This window comes from Lynx canadensis, chromosome C1 (genome assembly GCF_007474595.2).
Source record: "Lynx canadensis isolate LIC74 chromosome C1, mLynCan4.pri.v2, whole genome shotgun sequence".
NCBI classification, from domain to species: Eukaryota; Metazoa; Chordata; class Mammalia; order Carnivora; family Felidae; genus Lynx; species Lynx canadensis.
The window spans coordinates 219,878,699-219,896,863 of NC_044310.1; the positions used below are offsets into that span (position 1 = coordinate 219,878,699).

Sequence of the window (18,165 nt, forward strand, 5' to 3'; positions counted from 1 at the left end):
CCTTCGGGAAAAGGTTCCCGAAAGGTCGCCTTACTCTCCGACGCGATCGTTGGCCGTGAAACTGCTCTCTTCTGTCAGATCCTGTGGTTTGCGTCTCGAGCAAGGTAACCTAGATCCCCACTGGCCACGCGTGCTAACGTTGGCTGTCCTGGCCACAGAACGGCCTGACGACCTGAGCCCTCCTGAGACGCGTGGGCGACATGACCAGCGTGCACAGTTAACGTTCCGCCAGCCGCGCGAGACATTCCCCTCCTCCACATGGGACACGCTCCTTGCAAACAGGACGGCGCAGGAGTGTGGCGCACCCGGGAGCCGGGCCGCGGTCCCAGCCAGGGGACAGTGCCCCCCGACAGCTTGCTGGGACTCGTTAATGGCCGCCTTATTCGACCCGATGCGAATAAATGTGGAAAACTGGATAAAACGTGAAGTCTTTGGTCTCGTATGAAGCCAACATGATACTGACGGCAAAATCCAACAAATGTCATACATAAAGATCGATTTCTTCTACGAAGATCCATACAAAATTCCCAAACGAAATACTAGCTAACCATAATTTTGCATCATGACCAAATACAAAATACTATATAGAAATCTATAGCTTTTATAAGTCGTAACAAATGGTACAAGGACAAGCCATCATTCCACACAAGGAAGTGCCATCGTTTAACACAGGAACAAAACTGAGAAAATCCCACGGGGCACCTGGGGGGCGCAGTCGGTTAAGCGTCCGGCTTCCGCTCAGGTCACGATCTCGCGGTCCGTGAGTTCCAGCCCCGCGTCGGGCTCTGTGCTGACGGCTCAGAGCCTGGAGCCTGCCTCGGATTCTGTGTCTCCCTCTCTCTGCCCCTCCCCTGATCATACACTCTCTCTCTCTCTCTCTCACAAATAAATAAACATTATATATATAAAAAAAAAAAAAAGGTTAGTTTGGACAAACGCACTGTGGTTATGTAACATGTTAGCACTGGAGGAAGGCAGGTGAAGGGTCTACAGAAACTTACCTCTCAGTCTCCAATTATTCCCAAATAAAGAGTTTTAAAAACCCAACAGAGGTGAGGGGTGGCTTATCTGGCTGCGTCCTTTCCGCATACTCCAGCACTGGGGTGGCGGGGGGTTGGTGCGGGGTGAGGCGGGGGGACTACGACACTAACCCTGCTGCCCCACCCACGGGAGATGACCCCCTGTGGCAGCGGTCGGCCTCCCCACATCTCCCGGTGTATGTATACGTGTCCTCTCGACGCCACCCCTCCGAGCCCCAGGGGACACAGTGGGCTGGAAGGGCGGAGCCTGGGGACCCCTTCCTTCTCCAGCCCAAGGACCCTCAGGCCTGTCCGTTTTGTAGATCAAGGTGGAGGTCTGTGTAAGTCACTCTTTTAATTGAGCATTTCCTGCTAAAAATAAAGCTTGCACACCACTGACGGAGCCAGGCCTCGTCGACGCCCAGAAGGAGGCCCCGCGGCCAAGGCAGGAAGAGTCCCAGCTGGTGGCGGACGAAGCCAGGGGAAGCCCAGGCGCTGCACAAGGCCCCCCTCCCACGCGGCTGCGGCTCCCGTCCTGCCCACCACGTGGGGACGGAGATGGCCTGTGCCGCAGGAGGGCTGGGAGAGGGACTTGGCAGGGAGCCAAGCGTCTCTGTCATCAATCACCCAGGGTGGATGGCGCCTCACTGCTGAAAGATTCCAGAATGACCTGCCTCCACTGTTCCCTCAAGAAGGGAGGTGCGGGGCTCAGGGAGCCGGGGGCCTCCTCTTTCTCTGACCTGCAGCGATTCGGGTGGGTCTTTTCCCTGAGGCTGAGCTCCACACTCGCCCCCAGCCGTGCACCTGGGACCTCAGGAGGAGGGTTGGCTAGGGTGCCCGCAGGGACGTGGGGGATGCCGTCTGCCTGCCGGCCGCAGTGGTGCAGAACTGGGCACTCGGCGGGCGGAGCCGGAAGACAGGCCGAGCCCACGCCAGGCAGGGGTGCGGGCGTGGAGCCCCCAGCACGCGTGCCCCCAGGGGTCTGCCCTCTCTTCCAGGGACCCCCGTGGAGGGTGGCCCTCACAACTGGCCTCGGTGACGGCGGGCGAGCCTGTGCAGCAAGGAATTTGGCCTGGCCCTAACCAAGGTCTGCCCTCGGCGTCTGGGAGGTCCTCCCTCAAGCCTTGGGACATTCGGGCTGGTAGGGGCCCCAGGCACACCAAATCGTGACAGCGCGGGGGTCTTTGGGTCATGTGGTGTCAGTTAACTTCAGAAGAGGGCTGGAGACTGAGGTCAGCGGCTTGGACAATCAGAACTGAGGGATCAATTGTGCCTCCGCGATGGAGCCCCAGGACAGACTCGGGAGGGGGGCCCGGCGGCCGTGCTCCGTGTACATGGGCCCACGTGGATGCCAGGAGGGCACCGCTGTGCTGACCCACGAGAGGGACGGGGAAGCGTCCTGTTCAGAGTTTGTGCTGGGCTCTGCCCTGCAGCCGTCCCCGCGGCTGCCCCGAAACCGTGAGAGTGACAGCTTGGGTGAGTTGTGTGCGTCTTCCTAGGGAGTCACGGGACTCGCGGGTGGTCTCGGGGGCCACAGATGTGTCACGGGTGTCAGAGGGAGGGCGTCTTGTGTGGACTGTCCCTTCCAGCTTGTACCAGGTGAACCCTGGGCAAGCCCCCGTCTTCACCGTCGCCTCCCAGAGCGGCTAGGGGAGCCCCAGACGTCCGGGGGGGCCAGGACCCTCGACTTGCTACCCCGGACGCAGAGGACCGTGTTCCCGGGCGGGGGAAGAAGAGGGCACTTGGGAGGACCTAAATGAGCGCTGGCCACAGCCCTCAGGGACTGGATTTTCTTGGCCGGAGCCGGGCGCAGGGCAGGCGGGCGGGCGCTGGGGTGGAGTCCGACCTGGGCCACCTCCCAGGGCCACGCTGCGGTCACCGTGGGGCCCCGGCCCACAGCTCCACCCCACCCAGCGGCCATCTGCACAGACCTTGAATTTCCAGCAGAATCAAAGGCTTTTTAGAGTTTGGGCAAAAATCTTGTGATTTTTTTTTTTTTTTTTTCAAATAGTTTGGGCTTGGCAAGTCCCAAGCTGTACTGTGCCAAGCGCTCCTTCCTCCTATAATTTAAAGAAGAAAAAACAACAAAAAACAAAACCACTGTGCATTTCAAGGGGAACGTGGTCTGCGTGCCTCTGGTTCTACCACAGTGATCAAACTCACGGTTTGGAGAGTCTATTCCGTGTCGAAATAGCCTCGCGGAGCCTCTTCCCCGGCTTTCCAATTTCCTATTTTATTTTACTGTCATCTGTCAACGAGGAGCTGCCCCCGCCAGCCCAGGCCGCAGGTGGCTGGGGGGCCTGCCGAGGACCCCTCCCCCGGGGCCGGACCCCAGCCTGCCAGGGGCTTCCGTGCTCAGAGGCCTGTCCGCCGCCCCGCCATCCACCCCAGAGGTCAGGAATCCAGCGGCCGCTTGCCCGAGCCCCTCGGTGCCGCGACGGACACGGACCAGCGACACCACCCACGTACGTGAAGGCCTAAGGGGTCTCAGCTCAGTGTCTCGGGGGCACTTAGGGGAAGGGCTGCTCTGCCGTGGTGGGGGCTGAGGAGGCGGCACGAAGAAAGCCTCGGGGTCACGGCCAGTGCCCAACCTGAGTCCTGCCTCACGATAAGTCCCCCGGAAAATGGGGTGAAGGACGAAGGATAGACGACGGTCTCCTGCCTGAGCAGGTGCCGGGCAGGGGGGTCTGGAGGGGCCAAGAGCCCCGGCTGGGCTGTCGGGACAGGCGGGCTGGGGCCCCAAGATGCAGACCCCAGGTCGTGAGCTTCCAGGGCCCCTCCCTGAGCTCCCCCATCCTGCATTAGGGCATTTTCTGGGCCCACAGTGGAGGATGTGGCTGGCTCTTCCAGGGCCGGTCTGCTGAGGGGCCCCACGCCCATGTCACGACAAGCCCCCAAGGCCTATTTCCGGGACCGGGAGCCAAGTATCCACAACTCTGAACAACAGTTTCTTCCCGGACTGAGGGTGAGCGTCCTTATTTATATCCTCCGTGTGCCCCCCCACCGTGGGTCTCCCCCCGCAGCAGAAGCCCGCCGGGCACACCGAGCCCCCAGAAGCTGTGCCTAAAGCAGCGCCCAGGTCTCAGGAGGGGTGGCCCTCTCTGTCCTCCAGCCGTGGGTGGCACTTAGATCCCCCCAGTACAATCTCCCAATGGCCAACTATACGGAGACGCGGGAGGACAGACTACAGGCCCCGTGCATGACCTCCTCCTGAGAAGGTGGAGACCACCCCGCCCACTCCCCCACCAGGCCCCCGAGGCAGGGTGGTGCTGTCCTGAGCTTGGGCGGTGCTTACTGAGCAGGTCACAGAAAGCCCAGAGGGAGGTCGGGAGGCAGCCGGCTCTACAGAGAACTTGCTAGAATGTGGGACACACAGCACCGGAAGCTGGCTACGGTAGGCCAGGCCGCCAGGCGCCGTCGGTCACCCCCCCCCCCCGGTTGGAACAGCACTGATGCCCACGGGGTCCCTCCCACCCACGGACACCGTGACGGACACTTGCCCTGAGCCCGGGGCAGACCATCCTCACAGCAGTCGGCCAGACCATCAGGACTGAAGGGCTCGGAGGCTGACCCTAGCAAATCGCATTCCAAGTCAGGTAAACCCTGGAACGTGAGGGTAGCTCGGCGGCAGAGGACCTATGACCATAACTGACGGCAGTGAGAAGCCAGAGGGACCAATGGCCCGCTCATCACAACAGGTGTGGGAAGATCCCACCTCTTTCCCTGCTAAAACGTTAAAAGGAAACCTCTTAGCAAGGAAAGGAGACTTCCCCACCTTGATGAGGATTTCTTCTAGAAACCTTCAGCCAACACCACGGTTAACGCTGAAGCTTCAAAAGGAAGGAAAAACAAGTATCTTCATGATGGTCAATGTTTTAAAATATTTCATCATCTACCAACATTCTACTGGAGGTGCCAGTCAAGATAATAATGTATTTAAAAAGAAATAGAAGACGTAAATATTTGGAAATTAAAAGATTAAGTTGTGGCTAATAGATAGTCAACTGAAATCCTGTTAGAATTCGTGAGATAAGTGGGGTGCCACGCTGGCTTGGTCCACAGAGCATGCAAGTCTTGATCTCAGGGTCGTGAGTTGGAGCCCCACAGTGGGCACAGAGCCTACCTGGGGGAAAAAAAAAAGGAAAAAAGAATCTAATCAGATTGTGAGGGAAAAAATCAATCTTCAATAGTCACTAACTGTCCTGCACACAGCAACAACCAATGGAAATACATTGTCAAAAATACTGTTCCTAGAAGCCCAAAACTTCTAAAAATAAACCCAATAATTTAAAAGCCTAGACAATGAAAAATGGGGCGCCTGGGGGCTGAGTCAGTTAAGCATCCGACTTCGGCTCAGGTCATGATCTCACAGTTCGTGGGTCTGAGCCCCACGTCGGGCTCTGGGCTGACAGCTCAGACCTGGAACCTGCTTCGGATTCTGTGTCTCCCTCTCTCTTCACCCCCCCTTGCTTGCGCTCTCTCTCTGCCTCTCAAAAATAAATAAACATTAAAAAATAAATAAATAAGAGCCTAGATGATGAAAATTATAAAACTTTACTGAAAAGCAATAAAAAATGAATAAAGGGAGAAATGTGAAATACAAAGAATTCTCAATTTTGAGGGGAAAGAAAGCAGTTCTAGAACTTTTCTACAGAATCAGGGCAATTCTCTTCTGCTGTTTATGGGATCTGACAGGCTGAACCCAACGTTCTTAGGACGGAGAACATTTGAATGAAGAGAGCCAAGAAACGTTCAGAACTAAGCAATACACGTCCTGTAAAACTAGCGTTCACATCAGTGTGGTCTCAGCCCAGACAGAAATATACAAAGAAATCCAAGGATAAGGGCCCAGAAATAGACGCGCGTGTGTTGGATTGTGTATTTACTGGCATTTCATCAGTGGGGGAGGGGGAGGGAGAGCTTCAACCCAGATTTCCAGGCAAGAGCCTGATCTTTAATCCATAAAGAGCTCCTCAAAAATCAATACGAAAACAGCGAAGGTGAAAAATGGTGACGTGCCTGAATGCACCGGCCACCGGGAAACACAACAGAGGCCGTGAGTCTGTGAGAACACGCCTCGGGAAGCACACGCACCCTCCCGAGACAGCACCTCTCGTCTCCAGGTAGCAAAGAACCACCACATCTGTGAACAGGTGCCGCCCTGACCCGGTGCCCTGTGGCCGCATCCGTGGAAACTATTAAAGCCCCCGTCCCACGTCTCAGCAGACGTGTCTCTGAGCGTCTCTCCTATAGAACCTGTCACGTGTGCTCACACAAAGCCATGGTGCGGTTTTAATGTCATTTTGTTTGAAATAACCACGCTCTTGAGCAGAGGCGTGGTTCCACAGACGGAAAATGCAGCCGCTTTGCAGAAGACAGGCACTAGATTGAAAGTAACAAGGGGATCTTGTTACAGACGTGGAAAGACCGCTGGGACTTACAGTTCGGTTTACAAAAAAAAAAAAAAAAAAAAAAAAAAAGCTGCACAACAATGTGCTCAATCAACCCGAACAGATGTGCCCACATAAGAACCCAGAGACAGTTCTAGACGGGCACGCCTGCAGTGTTAGCCTCCATCATTCTGGATGGAGGGTGTGATTTGAGAGTGTATACAGGGACTTTATGATGATGATGATGATGATGTTGATGATGATTTTTCATATACTTCTGAACGTGGAGTTTCGTTTTAACGTCACGTATACGTGAGTTACTAGGGCTTTGGGGTTTGGGTACCTTTAAGTTTCTAGGAAACTTTCTGGTTTGTTGGTCACACAAACCAGATCTTGCCTGAGGGCAGCCGTCTTCAGCCACTTCGGCCCCCTCCTTCCCCAGCACCTCCGCCGTCTCTGACAGGGGCTGCGGCGCATGGTCCCCCACCCCAAGGCGCGGCGAGCTGAGCCTCCTGACTGGACGGCCCCCTCGTGGGCTCAGATCAAGCGTGTTGACATGTAAGCCCCAGGGCTGCAAGCCCTCCCACTAGCCCGTCCGCGTCCTGTCACCCCAGGGCCCGGGTCCACTCGGCACAGCACCTGCGCCTCGCTCTGGATGTTTCGAACCCCGGGAGCGGGACGTGTCCGGCATGGGAAGTCTCTGCGTGTTTTCCACACCGCAATTAAATTGCGATGCCCGATTCCTGACGGCTTGAAGGCGCAGCTGTAGAGTTGGCCATTCGTCCAGAATAGCTCCTTCCGGAAAATGTGCAGGCAGGGTGGGAAGGAGCCTGAGGCCAGACGAAGTGGCCCCCCGGGGCTGGGGGGTCTTCCTGAGGCACCGAGATGGGGTCAGAAAGCACACCAGCTGGTGACCCACTCTTCTGTTAGAGGCGGGACACGTTGTCTGCGTCCCACTAGAGCCTGGTTCTGAACCCGGCCCCAAGGGGCGCGTCCTGCCCGCACAGGAGAGGCTCCGGGACACCAGCCAACTGCGGTCTTCGTGGTAGGAACAAATCCTGGGGCAGGTCCGTCGGCCCGGACCGGGGCACATGGCAAAATGTCCAGGTATGGTCACTCGGGTGCTAAGGTGGGGCTGAGTCAAGCCTGGGCGAAGGTGACTGTCCCCCCTGCCCCCTCCCCCACTGCGAGTTCCCGAGCCCAGGAGCCAGAGGTGGGGTCAGGGATAGGGGCTGGATGGACCGCAGCCACACACACACGTGGCCCTGCCCGGGCTGGGCTGCCGGCTTGCAGGCGAGACGAACAAATTAACCGACACCGGGGCCGGCTCCCCTCGAGCACTCCCGGCCTGCTCTGTGCGGCCCATGCCCTCCCCGTGCTGGTGGGCGACGCACTGAGTCGGTACGTGGAAGCTTCCACGGCAATTTGACGTCGTGAGGGCGTGGCTCTTGCACACCACAAAAGTGGCAATCCAGGGGTCGTGGATGGGACACTAAACACACAGCCCCTGGCCCTCGTCTCTGAGTTGGAGAAGCTCCGCTTCCCCGGGGGAACTTCCTCCCCCGACTCCCACCCCTCCCAGGGGACCCTCCAGAGAGGCTCCTGCTCTCACCGAAGCCCCAGGCTTCCCAGGGACAAACTCCAGCGTCACCGTGACAAGTGTGGTCTGACCCGGGCCTGAAGTTAAAGTGAGGACACCCTAAGGCTGCTCCTTCCCCTGACTCTGGCGCCCCAGGCTGTGGGCATTCTGGACGGCACTCGTCATGACCACAGCGAGAACGTCAGGGCCCGGCAGGGCGTCAACATTTTAATCCAGTCGAGGGGCCCCTGGGTGGCTCTGTCGGTTAAGCGTCTGACTCTCGATTGCAGCTCAGGTCACGATGTCACGATTCAGGAGTTCAAGCCCCGAGTCAGGCTCCATGCTTGGGATTCTCTCTCTCTCTCTCTCTCTCTCTCTGTGTCTCTCAAAATAAATAAATAAACTGGAAAGAAAAAAGAATTAATCCAATTGACACTTCCAAACAACCTGGTTTTCTTTTGCTCCGTTTTGTTATTGAGGTAAAATCCACAGAACATAAAACGAACCATTTGAAAACGTACCATTCAGCGCATTTAGCGCGTTCACAGTGTTGTGCCATCGACACCTCTGTCCGGTTGTGAACCATTTTCATCCCCCAAAAAGAAAGAAAGCCCTCGCCCATTAGCGGTTGCTCCTGGCTTCTCCCTCCCCCTCGCTCCTGGCCTCACTGATCTGCCTTCTGTCTCCGTGGATTGCCTGTTCCGGACTTTTCCTGTAAGTGGAATCACACAATGCGGCTTTTGTGTCTGGTTTCTTTCACCGAGCATAACAATCTCAAGGTTCACCCCGCCGCGGAGAGCGTCAGAACATCATTCCTTTTAGTGGCTGAATAATACTCCATTGTGGGGACGGACCCCACTTCACTTACCTTTGCTTTAGGCGACGGGCACTTGGGTCCTTTCCTCTTTGCGACCGCTGTGTATAAAGCTGCTGTGAACATTTGTGTACAAGTGTTTGTCTGGAGCCCTGGTTTCGGTTCTCTGGGTGTGTACGTAGGGGTGGAGAAGCTTCATCAAATGAGCATTCGACGTTTTACTCTCCGGGATCCACCAACCCGTTTTCCAGAGTGGCCGTCCCGTCCCATGCTCCCGCCAGCAGTGCCCAGGCGTTCCACGTTGTCCACGTCCTGGCCAGCACTCGCTAGTTTCCGCCCCATTCTAGGCATCCTCGCGGGCATCTCAGCGTGGTTTTGAGTTGCGTTTCCCTCTTTTCACGTGCTTGTTGGCCATTTGCACGTTTTCTTGGGAAAAGTTCCTGTTCGGGTCCTCCGTCCATTCTTGACCTTTTGTTGCTGAGCTGTGAGAGTTCATTATATATCCTGACACGAGGTCTCTATCAGGGATATAATCCGCAGACGGCCTCTCCCGAGCGTGGGCCGTCTATACACTCTGTCGATGCCCAGAAGTTTTTAATGTCGACAGAGTCCAATTTATCCAGTTTTTTCTTGACTGCCTGTGCCTTGGTGTCGTAGCCAAGAACCTCTCACCAAGTCCAAGGCGGCGAGGAGCCCCCCCAGCGTTTTCTTCTGAGACTTTCATAGTTTTGACTCCTTCCATGTGGGTCTTTGATCCACTCTGAGTTCATTTTTGTGTGCGGTGTGAGGTAGGGGCCCAGCACCATCTGTTGAAGGACTTTTTGTCATTGAACGGTCTGGGCTCCCTTACTGGGAATCAGTTGGCCACCGACGTATTCGGGTTTATTTCCATCTTCCTGTGGGTCTGTAAACCTACAGACCAAGGTAAACCTTAGGCCAGCATCGTGCCGTTTGACTTGTTTTGTAGCTACGCAGTAAGTTCTTAAATTGGGGAGTGTGAGTTCCTCAGTTCTCCTTGTTTGTATAAGATTATTTGGCTAATCAGGGAACAACCTTGTCTTCTGCCCATTTTCCCTGTAAGAAAATGGAGGCAGAGGCAGCAGGAGGCGGAGTGGCCTGCCAGGGTGGCCCAGCCGATCACCAGCAGTCAGGCAGCAGCAAGGCGGGAGGGCAGGCAGGGCGTGGGCCCCAAGGCAGGGAGGGGCACCGTATTTGTAGGGTCAGGAGCACCTGCACGCTCGGCCTCAGCCTGGTTCCACCCTCACTGGCCGACCCCGCCCCCGCTCCATGTGCCTCCTGGGAAGGCCCTCCGCCTGCCACTGAGCCACCTGATCTGCCTACAAGGCCAGCCCCCTGAGAGGTTCCCGGGCCGAGGCTTCGGGCACAGCGGGCCGGCACCCCCAGCTCCCTCCTCCGGCTCTGTCTCTCCCTGGCCAGACCGGGCCGAGCCCTCGCCTCAGGGGGCCCTCGAGAGGGGTGAGCTGCCCGTCTCTCCCCTTCCAGGGAACACCATTTCCAGACCCTCACGGAAGGGTGGGTGCTCAGAGGGCGCTCAGACCCTCACGGAAGGGCGGGTGCCTCTGGGGAGGGGCCGCTCCGCTTCCAGGGCCTGTCCCTCTCCAGCAAGGACCGGCCATGGCCCTATCCTGCTCCCCTAGAGCTGACCCAACGGACTGTGGTCACCAGCCTCTCCTCTGTCACTCAGTTCCTCAGCTCTGTGCCTCCTTCGTCCTTGGCGATGTTCCTGCTGTGCTGTGGGGACGCACAGCTGCCCACGAGCAGTGCCAGGGCCCTGAACCTTCCCTCGCCTTCGGCTGCACCCACCCGGCCAGCCCGTCCCCACACTCTCCCCTGCCTCTGAGGCCAGCGGCCAGCCCCCCCGTCTCGAGAAGACCAGCCCCTCCTCCTGCAGGCCTCCGGGGTCCCACTCCCCAGCTCAGCCCTGTTTCCCTGGGGTGGGGCTGCTCATGTGGGCCATCAGATGTCCCCTCCCACGCAGCAGGATTTTACTGCCGCACAGAGAAACACACAGGGGGACCTGGTGCTTCCCCTCAGCCGCCAGAGGGCTGGGATCTCCTCTCGGCCCCACCTGTCGGTGCCTGCCCCCCACGGTCCACGTTGGGATTTGTCCCCATCTGCCGAGGTGGCGAGACCCTGCCCCTTGGACTCTGGCGGGTCCCCCCTGAGCAGAAGTGTCTTCCTTCTGCAGCCCCTGATTTCCTCCCCACACCCCAGCCCCGCTCTGCCCCAGCCAGCCTCACACAGTCCGGGCGGGTCTGAGTACCACGTGTCCGCACCGGACCCCGGACCCTGACCCAAGACGGGCCTGGAGCCTCCTGGGCCGGGTGCACAGACCCCCGCCCCTGCTCAGGAGCTGCCAACCAAGGCAGGATCTGTTTCTTCTTTAAAACGACAAGTGGAAACCAGGTTTCCAGCCTCGTGGTGGACCCCTGGTCACCACGGTGCCGGGGGGACAGGGCCCAGTGCGTGGGCAGCACCTGTCGTCAACCAGCTCATCCAGAAGTAAGTCCTGCACCGGGCACCTTGAGCTCATCTGCGCCCCGGAAACCGCTCTGTGTCTCGGGCACTGAGCACGCCCTGGGGACAGGCTGGTCCACACCTTGGGAAGGGTGACAGAGGGACAGGGGAAGGCCTCACCCAGCAGAGTGACTTCCCCGGGAGGTCTCAGGAGTCACATCTGCGTGCACACAAGGCCCTCAGCTCCGAGCCTCTTGAACTGGAAGCAACCTCTCAGGCTTGCCCTAAGATTAGAGGAAGGTTCTGGGGGTGGGCCGGCGACGTCCTGGGAGGGGGAAGAGTTTGGGTTAGTTTATCGGACCGGTCAGTTCAGCCGGGGGGGCAGGGAGTGGGCCGGGCCCGGACGCACAGCGGCTAAGGGCCCTCCTGCTCCGTCTACTCCGCGGGCCAAGTCGCTGCGGCTTTTGACTGAAGTTGGCGTCGGAGGAGCCGGCCTGGCCACACAGGCTGGAGAGGGAAAAGACTGAGAAGCCCAGGAGGGCAGGGGGGCAGGGAGGGGGGCAGGCCGAAGCCACGAGAGGGAGAGCAGGCAGCCGAGCAGGAACGCACCGAGCTCGCGGGGCTCCGGCGCCCAAGGGGGCCGCGCACGCGTTTCCGCGCACCGGGCCCCGGGAGCGCTCGGTCCCGACATGTCAGCCTGCGCCTGGTGCTCTGTGTCTGGGCCTCCCCTTCCTCCAGGAGCCGGGCCAAGGAGCCAGAGAGAGCAAGGCAGCCCAGGGAAAACCACTCCCGGCCCCAGGCCAGAGCTGAGTGTGCGGGCCCCGTCCTCCAGCTGGGTGTGTGCTCAGACCTGGGAAAGCGCCCCCAGCAGCATCTCCTGGAGGTGCGGCCCGCAGCCCCGAGTGGGTGACCGAGCCTCGCACGGCTGCCCCGCCCCTGGCCTCGGATGAGAGAGGCATGCCCAGACCTCTGGCTGATCAAAGGGCTTGCTGAGCGGAGCACTCTGCCAAGGAGCTTCTCCTTGAAGTCCACTGCCCCCAGCAGGGGTTTGGGGAGAGGCGGGGCTGGGCACGGCTAGGACCACCTTTGCAGAATAATGGCACCCATGTTTTCTGTGTCCTGCGAACTCCACCCGGCTCCGGCCCCGAGGGGCAGCCTGCCAGGCGTGGGGAGCAAGGGCGCCCTGTAGCTGAGACTCAGAGCCCAGCTGCTCTGGATTGGGAACCAGGCCTAGGCTGGTGGGGGGGAAGCTTCCAGAATCCCACTGAGCGTGCCGCAGAGCCAGACCGAGGCTGCGTTTCAGACACTCCATACTAGAGCAATCCCCGGGGGTGGTCTTGGGCCCAGGTTCTTTGTAGGACAAGAGAACAAACAGCTTATTGAGCTGACGTGAGAGACTCAAAGCGACTTCCCCAAGTGTCGCCATCAAGAGGCGGGGAGCCATTGTAAGTGGGTGCATCCTCAAGGCAGCAAAGGTCAGAGGGCAGCTCCCTTCCTGTCTCCATGGTTCTGCACAGCCACTCAGAGTCCACCAGCCGAGCTGCTGTCCATTGGAGACCCCGACTGCCGCTGCAGAGAGCCCAGCCTCGCTAAGCCCCTGCCTGGCCCGTGTCACACCCTCTCCGTCAGCCGCGCCCTGTGGTGCCCACTTCCTCCACCAGGCTGCTGCCCAGGGGTCCCTAGCGCCCTCTGCTCTGCCCAGGGGTCCCTAGCACCCTCTGCTCTCCCCGGGGCATCGTGACACCTCCCAGGGTCCCAGTAGGCCAGGGTGCCACAGCCCAGCCATCCCCGCCCAGTGGTCTCTGACTGCCAGCAGGACTCAGCCCTTATCGGGGGACACAGCTGGTGGTGACATTCTGAGCAGGCACACGTGAATGGAAGTGACTAATTGTTCAGTCTACTTGGAAACTCGCTTTTGGGGGTTGCCAAAAGTCATCACGAGACCCAACAGAAAAAGACCCCCGTTGCTCCCCGGTAGCCGGGGAGCTTCCATCTCTCCGGAGGAAGTGCAGGCCAGCGGTCCGCGGCCCTGAGTCCGAGGTCTGTCCTCTTCTGGGCCATCAGAGCCCCACATGCCGGGACTCCTCCTGGCCAGGGGCGAGAGGCGGGGGGCAGTGGGACCCCGAGAAGCAGTGCCCTCCAGGACTCAGGTCTCTCCTCAAGAAGAGGAAATGTGGGGGGGCCCACACGCCCCCCCCCCCCCGCTGACTCTAAATGGTCCCTTTCTTCCCAGCTCCTCACTTGGTGCCACCAAAAGGGCAAACCCAGTGACTGTCACACACCACTGGCTCAGGACCATTTCCCTTCCCACGAGCGCATAAACACCTGCTTCACTCCTGCCTTCCTTCCTGCCGTCATGCTTGTGGTCGGGCCAGCTCCCCGAGTCAGGAAGGGCCGGTCCCATCCCAGGGGCTGGGACAAGGGGCACAAACGGAGGACTCTGTCAGCCCCACACCCTCACCCCCGGAGCTCCCTGCGATGACCCCACCCAGTCCCCCTGCTGCTCTCACGCGACCGGTGGCTGTCCCACGCGTGGGTGACAGCACGTAGGGGCGCGCAGGGTGAGGCTGGCCTGGCAGGCTCACGTGGTCCTCCCCAGCGTAACCCGGCCCTGCTCCTGCCCCTCCAGGCTGCTGGTGCCACGCCGTGCCCTGTCCTGGCCAACCGGCGTCCCTCACCCTGGGCCGTCCAGGCCCACGGCGGGAAGCAGGGCGGGCTCAACAGAGGCAGCCTGTGTCTCAGGAGCAGGAGGTCTCGGCCGGCACCTGGAGCAGCTGGCCTGGGGCCTATGGCCCGGGTCGGAGCGCTCGTCCGCGCCCAGTCCCCGTGTACACAGCCTGTAAAACGTAAGCACGCCCCGTGGGTGGGGGAGCAAGGAAGGCCCCGGGAACCAGACGACGCGAGAGAGAAGACGGAAAGGGAGGTGCAGCTGGCCCCCACATCCGGCAGCCTTCAGCAGAGCCACCTCCAGCGGCGACCATCTAGCCGTCCCAGGTCTGGGGCTGCCTCGCCAGCTGCCCTCTGCACGTGCCCTCCCGGCCCCTCGTCATCAAGGCTCTCCGGCAGGTACAGCCCCATCCAGAGCCACGAGGACCATCCCACTCGCTGACCCCCCGCCCTTGGCCATGTGCCGACCGACCCCAAGGAGGGGCCCTCATCACAGCTCTTCCTGCCCCTGCGGGATGCTGGAGTGATTCGTTGACCTTGCAGGTGGTGGGACTGACCTTGCAGGTGGTGGGAAGGATTGGTCTACGGGATGGAGGAGCCCGGGCAGGGCGGCCCTGGAGACCTGAGCTGCGCGCGCGGTGCACGGACATTCCGGCCACACTGTTGTCTGAAGGCCCGGAAATGCACTGGACACTGACCCCACCCTGAGGAATTTCCCAGCGGTCGGGTTAAGAGGTGGCAACAGCGATCACCATAACAACAAGACAGAGAGAGAGAGCCTCGGGCGAGTTTAGGCCCGGGTCCAGGCTCTTGCCTGACCTGGAGGCCAGAGGTGAGCTCCTACAGTGCCCAGTGCCCGGGCCGGTGTTCCTAACCCTATCGGGGGCTGCCTGCCAAGCCGGGCGGGCATGTGGTGTGGAGGGGGAGGTGTCCGGGCAGCTGTGCCAGGGGGAGACAAGAAGGAACAGGCCCGTGTGTCTGTGTGTGCCGTGCGGGGGTCCGTGAGTCACCAACATGATGAGGCAGCAGGTGCGTGGGGAGGGCAGGAGGTCTGCACGCTCGGGTTGGGTCCCCAAAGCCTCCCTCTGGTACAACGACTCAGTGTCTCCGGGTGAAGGGAGCAGCCTTCTCTGGGAGGCAGGGCAGGAGACCCCAGGCCCCTTCTGGGGCTGCAGAGCCAACTGCTCCCTTGAGTCCCAAGGGAGGGAGGGCCCCCCACCCCCCCCACCCCGCTCACAGCCCACACAGCTGACACCCTGCACACACGGGCTACCGTTCCCTGCAGTGACCTGAGCAGAGACCGCAGCCCTGAGGCTCTTATTGCCACATGGTAGTTATCTCGGGGTCCTCTGCCAAGGGTACTGACTCGTTTGCCGTCCTCCCATTTCTGCCAGTTAGGTATGTGGGTTCACGGCCTGGGGGCCTGGTGGCCTTGGTGGTCTTTGAGGCCTTTGCCCCAGGGCAGTGGGGAGAGTGGAGGCCAGGGGAGGGGCGCGGCAGCTGGGTTGGAAAGGAACCGGAAGGCCTCCAGATACCAGCGCCCTCAGCTTCCTACCTCCCCTAACACTGACCCTCATCCCCACTCCCCCCTGCAGCTAGGGCACTGCCGGCCCACCCACTCTGACCACCTCGCGTGCTGCCCCACCGGCCTCTCCCATCAAGCTCTCTGGCCTGCACGCCCTGCTCACCCCCCAGCTACCTGACCTGTTGTCGGCCCCGAACTCATCCCTGCTCCGAGGTTACCCGCCACCGCCCAGTGACCCCAGCCTATGGAGACGTTCTGCTTGGGTCACATTGGATTCTCCAGGACCCACGCGGAGGAGACCAAAACCTGGCTGAGCATGTCCAATAACTAAGTCGTTGGCTGCCTCTCGACAGGGCTGAGAAAGGGTGGGGTCGGGCGTCCCAGCTAGTTTCCGGCGTACAGCCCCCCGCCCCGCCCCTCCCCACCAAAATCTCAGGTGTGAGCCGGGGCCGTGGGACAGGCCACTGAGGTGGACGTGGGGGGGCGAGGGGCCGCGACGGCGGTGCAGGCCAGGAGGGGGACGGCGCGCAGGGGGGAAGGCGGCGCTGCGGGAGCGGACACGCGGGCGCGCCGCCAGGGTGCAGGGAGGCAGGGCGGGAGCGAGGGAGGCGAAGGTGGGAGGGATGCCGATTTCGGCTGGGGGGCGGGGAAGCCCCTGATAGGCGCGCGGGAGGCGTGACGTCACGTCCGGCGGGGGAAGCCCTGCCTCAGCACCCCCGCCCCCGCCCCCACAGGTGGTGCCGCCGCCGCCGCAGCCCCGGGCGCTGGGCGTGGGGGACCCGCCCTCGGGGACCCCGACGCGGCCCCGGCGCTCCCCGGTAGCCCCGCCCCCCCCCCCCCCCCCACCGCGAGCGCCCCGCAGCGCGGCGCGAGACGACGGCACAAGGCTACGGGGAGCGGGAGGAGCGCCCAGGTGCGAACACCGCGCGCGCGCTCCGCCACTGCTAGCACCGCCCCGCCCCGCGCCCCCGCCCTGCGCCCCGCCCGCCCGCCCCGCCCCGCCCCAGCCCCGCCCGGAAGCGAGGGCGGGCCGCCGGAGGGGAGGCGCCGAGCCGGGACTGCGCGCTCGCCCGCCGCGCTCTGTGCCGCCCGACCGAGCGGCCGGACCTCGCGCCCCGCGCGCCCCGCGCCGCCGGCTTTTGTTGTCGCCGCCTTCTCGGCCGCCGCTGCCTGCGGACCGCGAGCCGCACGCGCCGGGACCTTGGCTCTGCCCGAGGGGTGGGGGATGCGGCAAGGCCGGGATCCGACAGAGAGAGCTGCGGGCGGGCCGGGCGGGGAGGGCGGCCGGGGCGCCCCGGCCCCGCCATGGAGCTGCGGGCCCAAGGCTGGTGGCTGCTTTGCGCGGCCGCCGCGCTGGCCGCCTGCGCCCGCGGGGACCCTGCCAGCAAGAGCCGGAGCTGCAGCGAAGTCCGCCAGATCTACGGGGCCAAGGGCTTCAGCCTCAGCGACGTGCCTCAGGCGGAGATCTCGGGTAAGTGAGGGCGCGGCACCCGGGGCCCCGGACCCCGGCGCGCCCGGGTCCCTACTGCGCGCTCCTGCTCTCCCCTGCGTGCCCTGAGCCCGGAGCCGGCCGCCTGCGCCCGCGCCCGTCTGCACCCCCTCGGGCCCTCGCCCCCGAGTGCCGCCCGGGTCTCGTGCGCTCCTCTCGGCCGCCCCCCAGCCGCGAGCACGCACGCCGGCCCCTTCCCCGCGGAGCTGTGCTCGTGGGGCTGTGGCCCGGGCCGTCCCCGGCGGGGAGTCCTGCAGGGCCAGAGCTAGGGCTGGGCGTCTTCGGCCATCGGCTCGGCCCAGCGCGGTGGCGGGGCGGGGGGTCCGAGCCCGGGGGCGCGCAGGGCTGACTGCGGGGCCGGCTGTCGGGGCGCAGCTGACGGCGGCCGCGGGCAAGGGACTCCCATTTGTCTGGTCGGGCCTCTCCGGGAGGCGCCGCGGGTCGGGCCTGGGGATTCCTTTGGGGTCCCCAGCAGCGGCAGCCTGGGTGGGTTCAATTACAAGTCCCCCATTCTTGGCGGGAGTGGGCCCCTGCGAGGTAGGGAGCCAGCCGTGCGCCTCGGGGTGGGGGCGAGGCGCTGACCTCTGCCACCTGGAGCCCGAGGCAAGGGCTCCTGCCTGGCGAACTTGGACTCGTGGCTCGCCGGCCTGGCACTCGGGGCCGCCTCTGGCGGGGAGTCGAGCTGCAGGTGGTCGGCGCTTTGGATCCCGCCCAGGGGCCGTTTCTTTTCTTTGTAAGAGCATCGACCCTCCCAGGCATCCTCAGCCCTGCAGCTGCCTGCAGTCCTGCCCACCCCCTCCCTGCCGGCCTCTGAGGAGCTTTGGAGGGTGGGGGGTGGAGTACAGTGTCCTAAGGACCACCCAGACCCCCAGGCTCTTCACACTGCAACTGTGTGGGGAACCACACTAGGTCTGTGCAGGGCGCCTGGGACGCGGTGGGCAAGCTCGGAGCGGACGAGTTTCTTTCAGGGAAGGGATTTCTCCCAAACTAGGGGGAGAGCTGTGAGTAAGGGTTCTGCTCAGACGGTGACATGGGGGACAGGGAATGACCACAAATACAGGAATTCTGAGTGACAGAGGAGTGTATCCGTGTGCCGTCCATGGCCCTGCCTTGCTGGGGACTGGGAGGGAGGCAGCCGGGTTCTGGCCCCCTGGGCCCCGGGACGGTCAGACACACACAGGGCTGCCTTGAGAGACCCTTGGAC

At 61.8% G+C, this 18,165-nt stretch overlaps 1 protein-coding gene and 1 long non-coding RNA gene across 2 annotated transcripts in view; one reads left to right on the plus strand and one right to left on the minus strand.

Moving 5' to 3' along the window:
• Positions 1-5,113: 5,113 nt before the first annotated feature.
• On the minus strand, positions 5,114-14,726 carry LOC115520032. Its single transcript, XR_003970674.2, has 4 exons — positions 14,505-14,726; positions 11,461-11,605; positions 8,857-9,714; positions 5,114-5,142 (listed from the first exon to the last, which is right to left on the minus strand). It is a non-coding gene; the product is annotated as an uncharacterized LOC115520032 (long non-coding RNA).
• A 2,051-nt stretch (positions 14,727-16,777) lies between these two features.
• GPC1 (glypican 1) overlaps positions 16,778-18,165 on the plus strand; it is a 28,729-nt gene continuing 27,341 nt past the window's right edge. The window contains exon 1 of the mRNA XM_030323979.1: positions 16,778-16,943. Coding sequence (XP_030179839.1) covers positions 16,778-16,943 — 166 coding nt within the window. The remainder of the gene's footprint in view (positions 16,944-18,165) is intronic.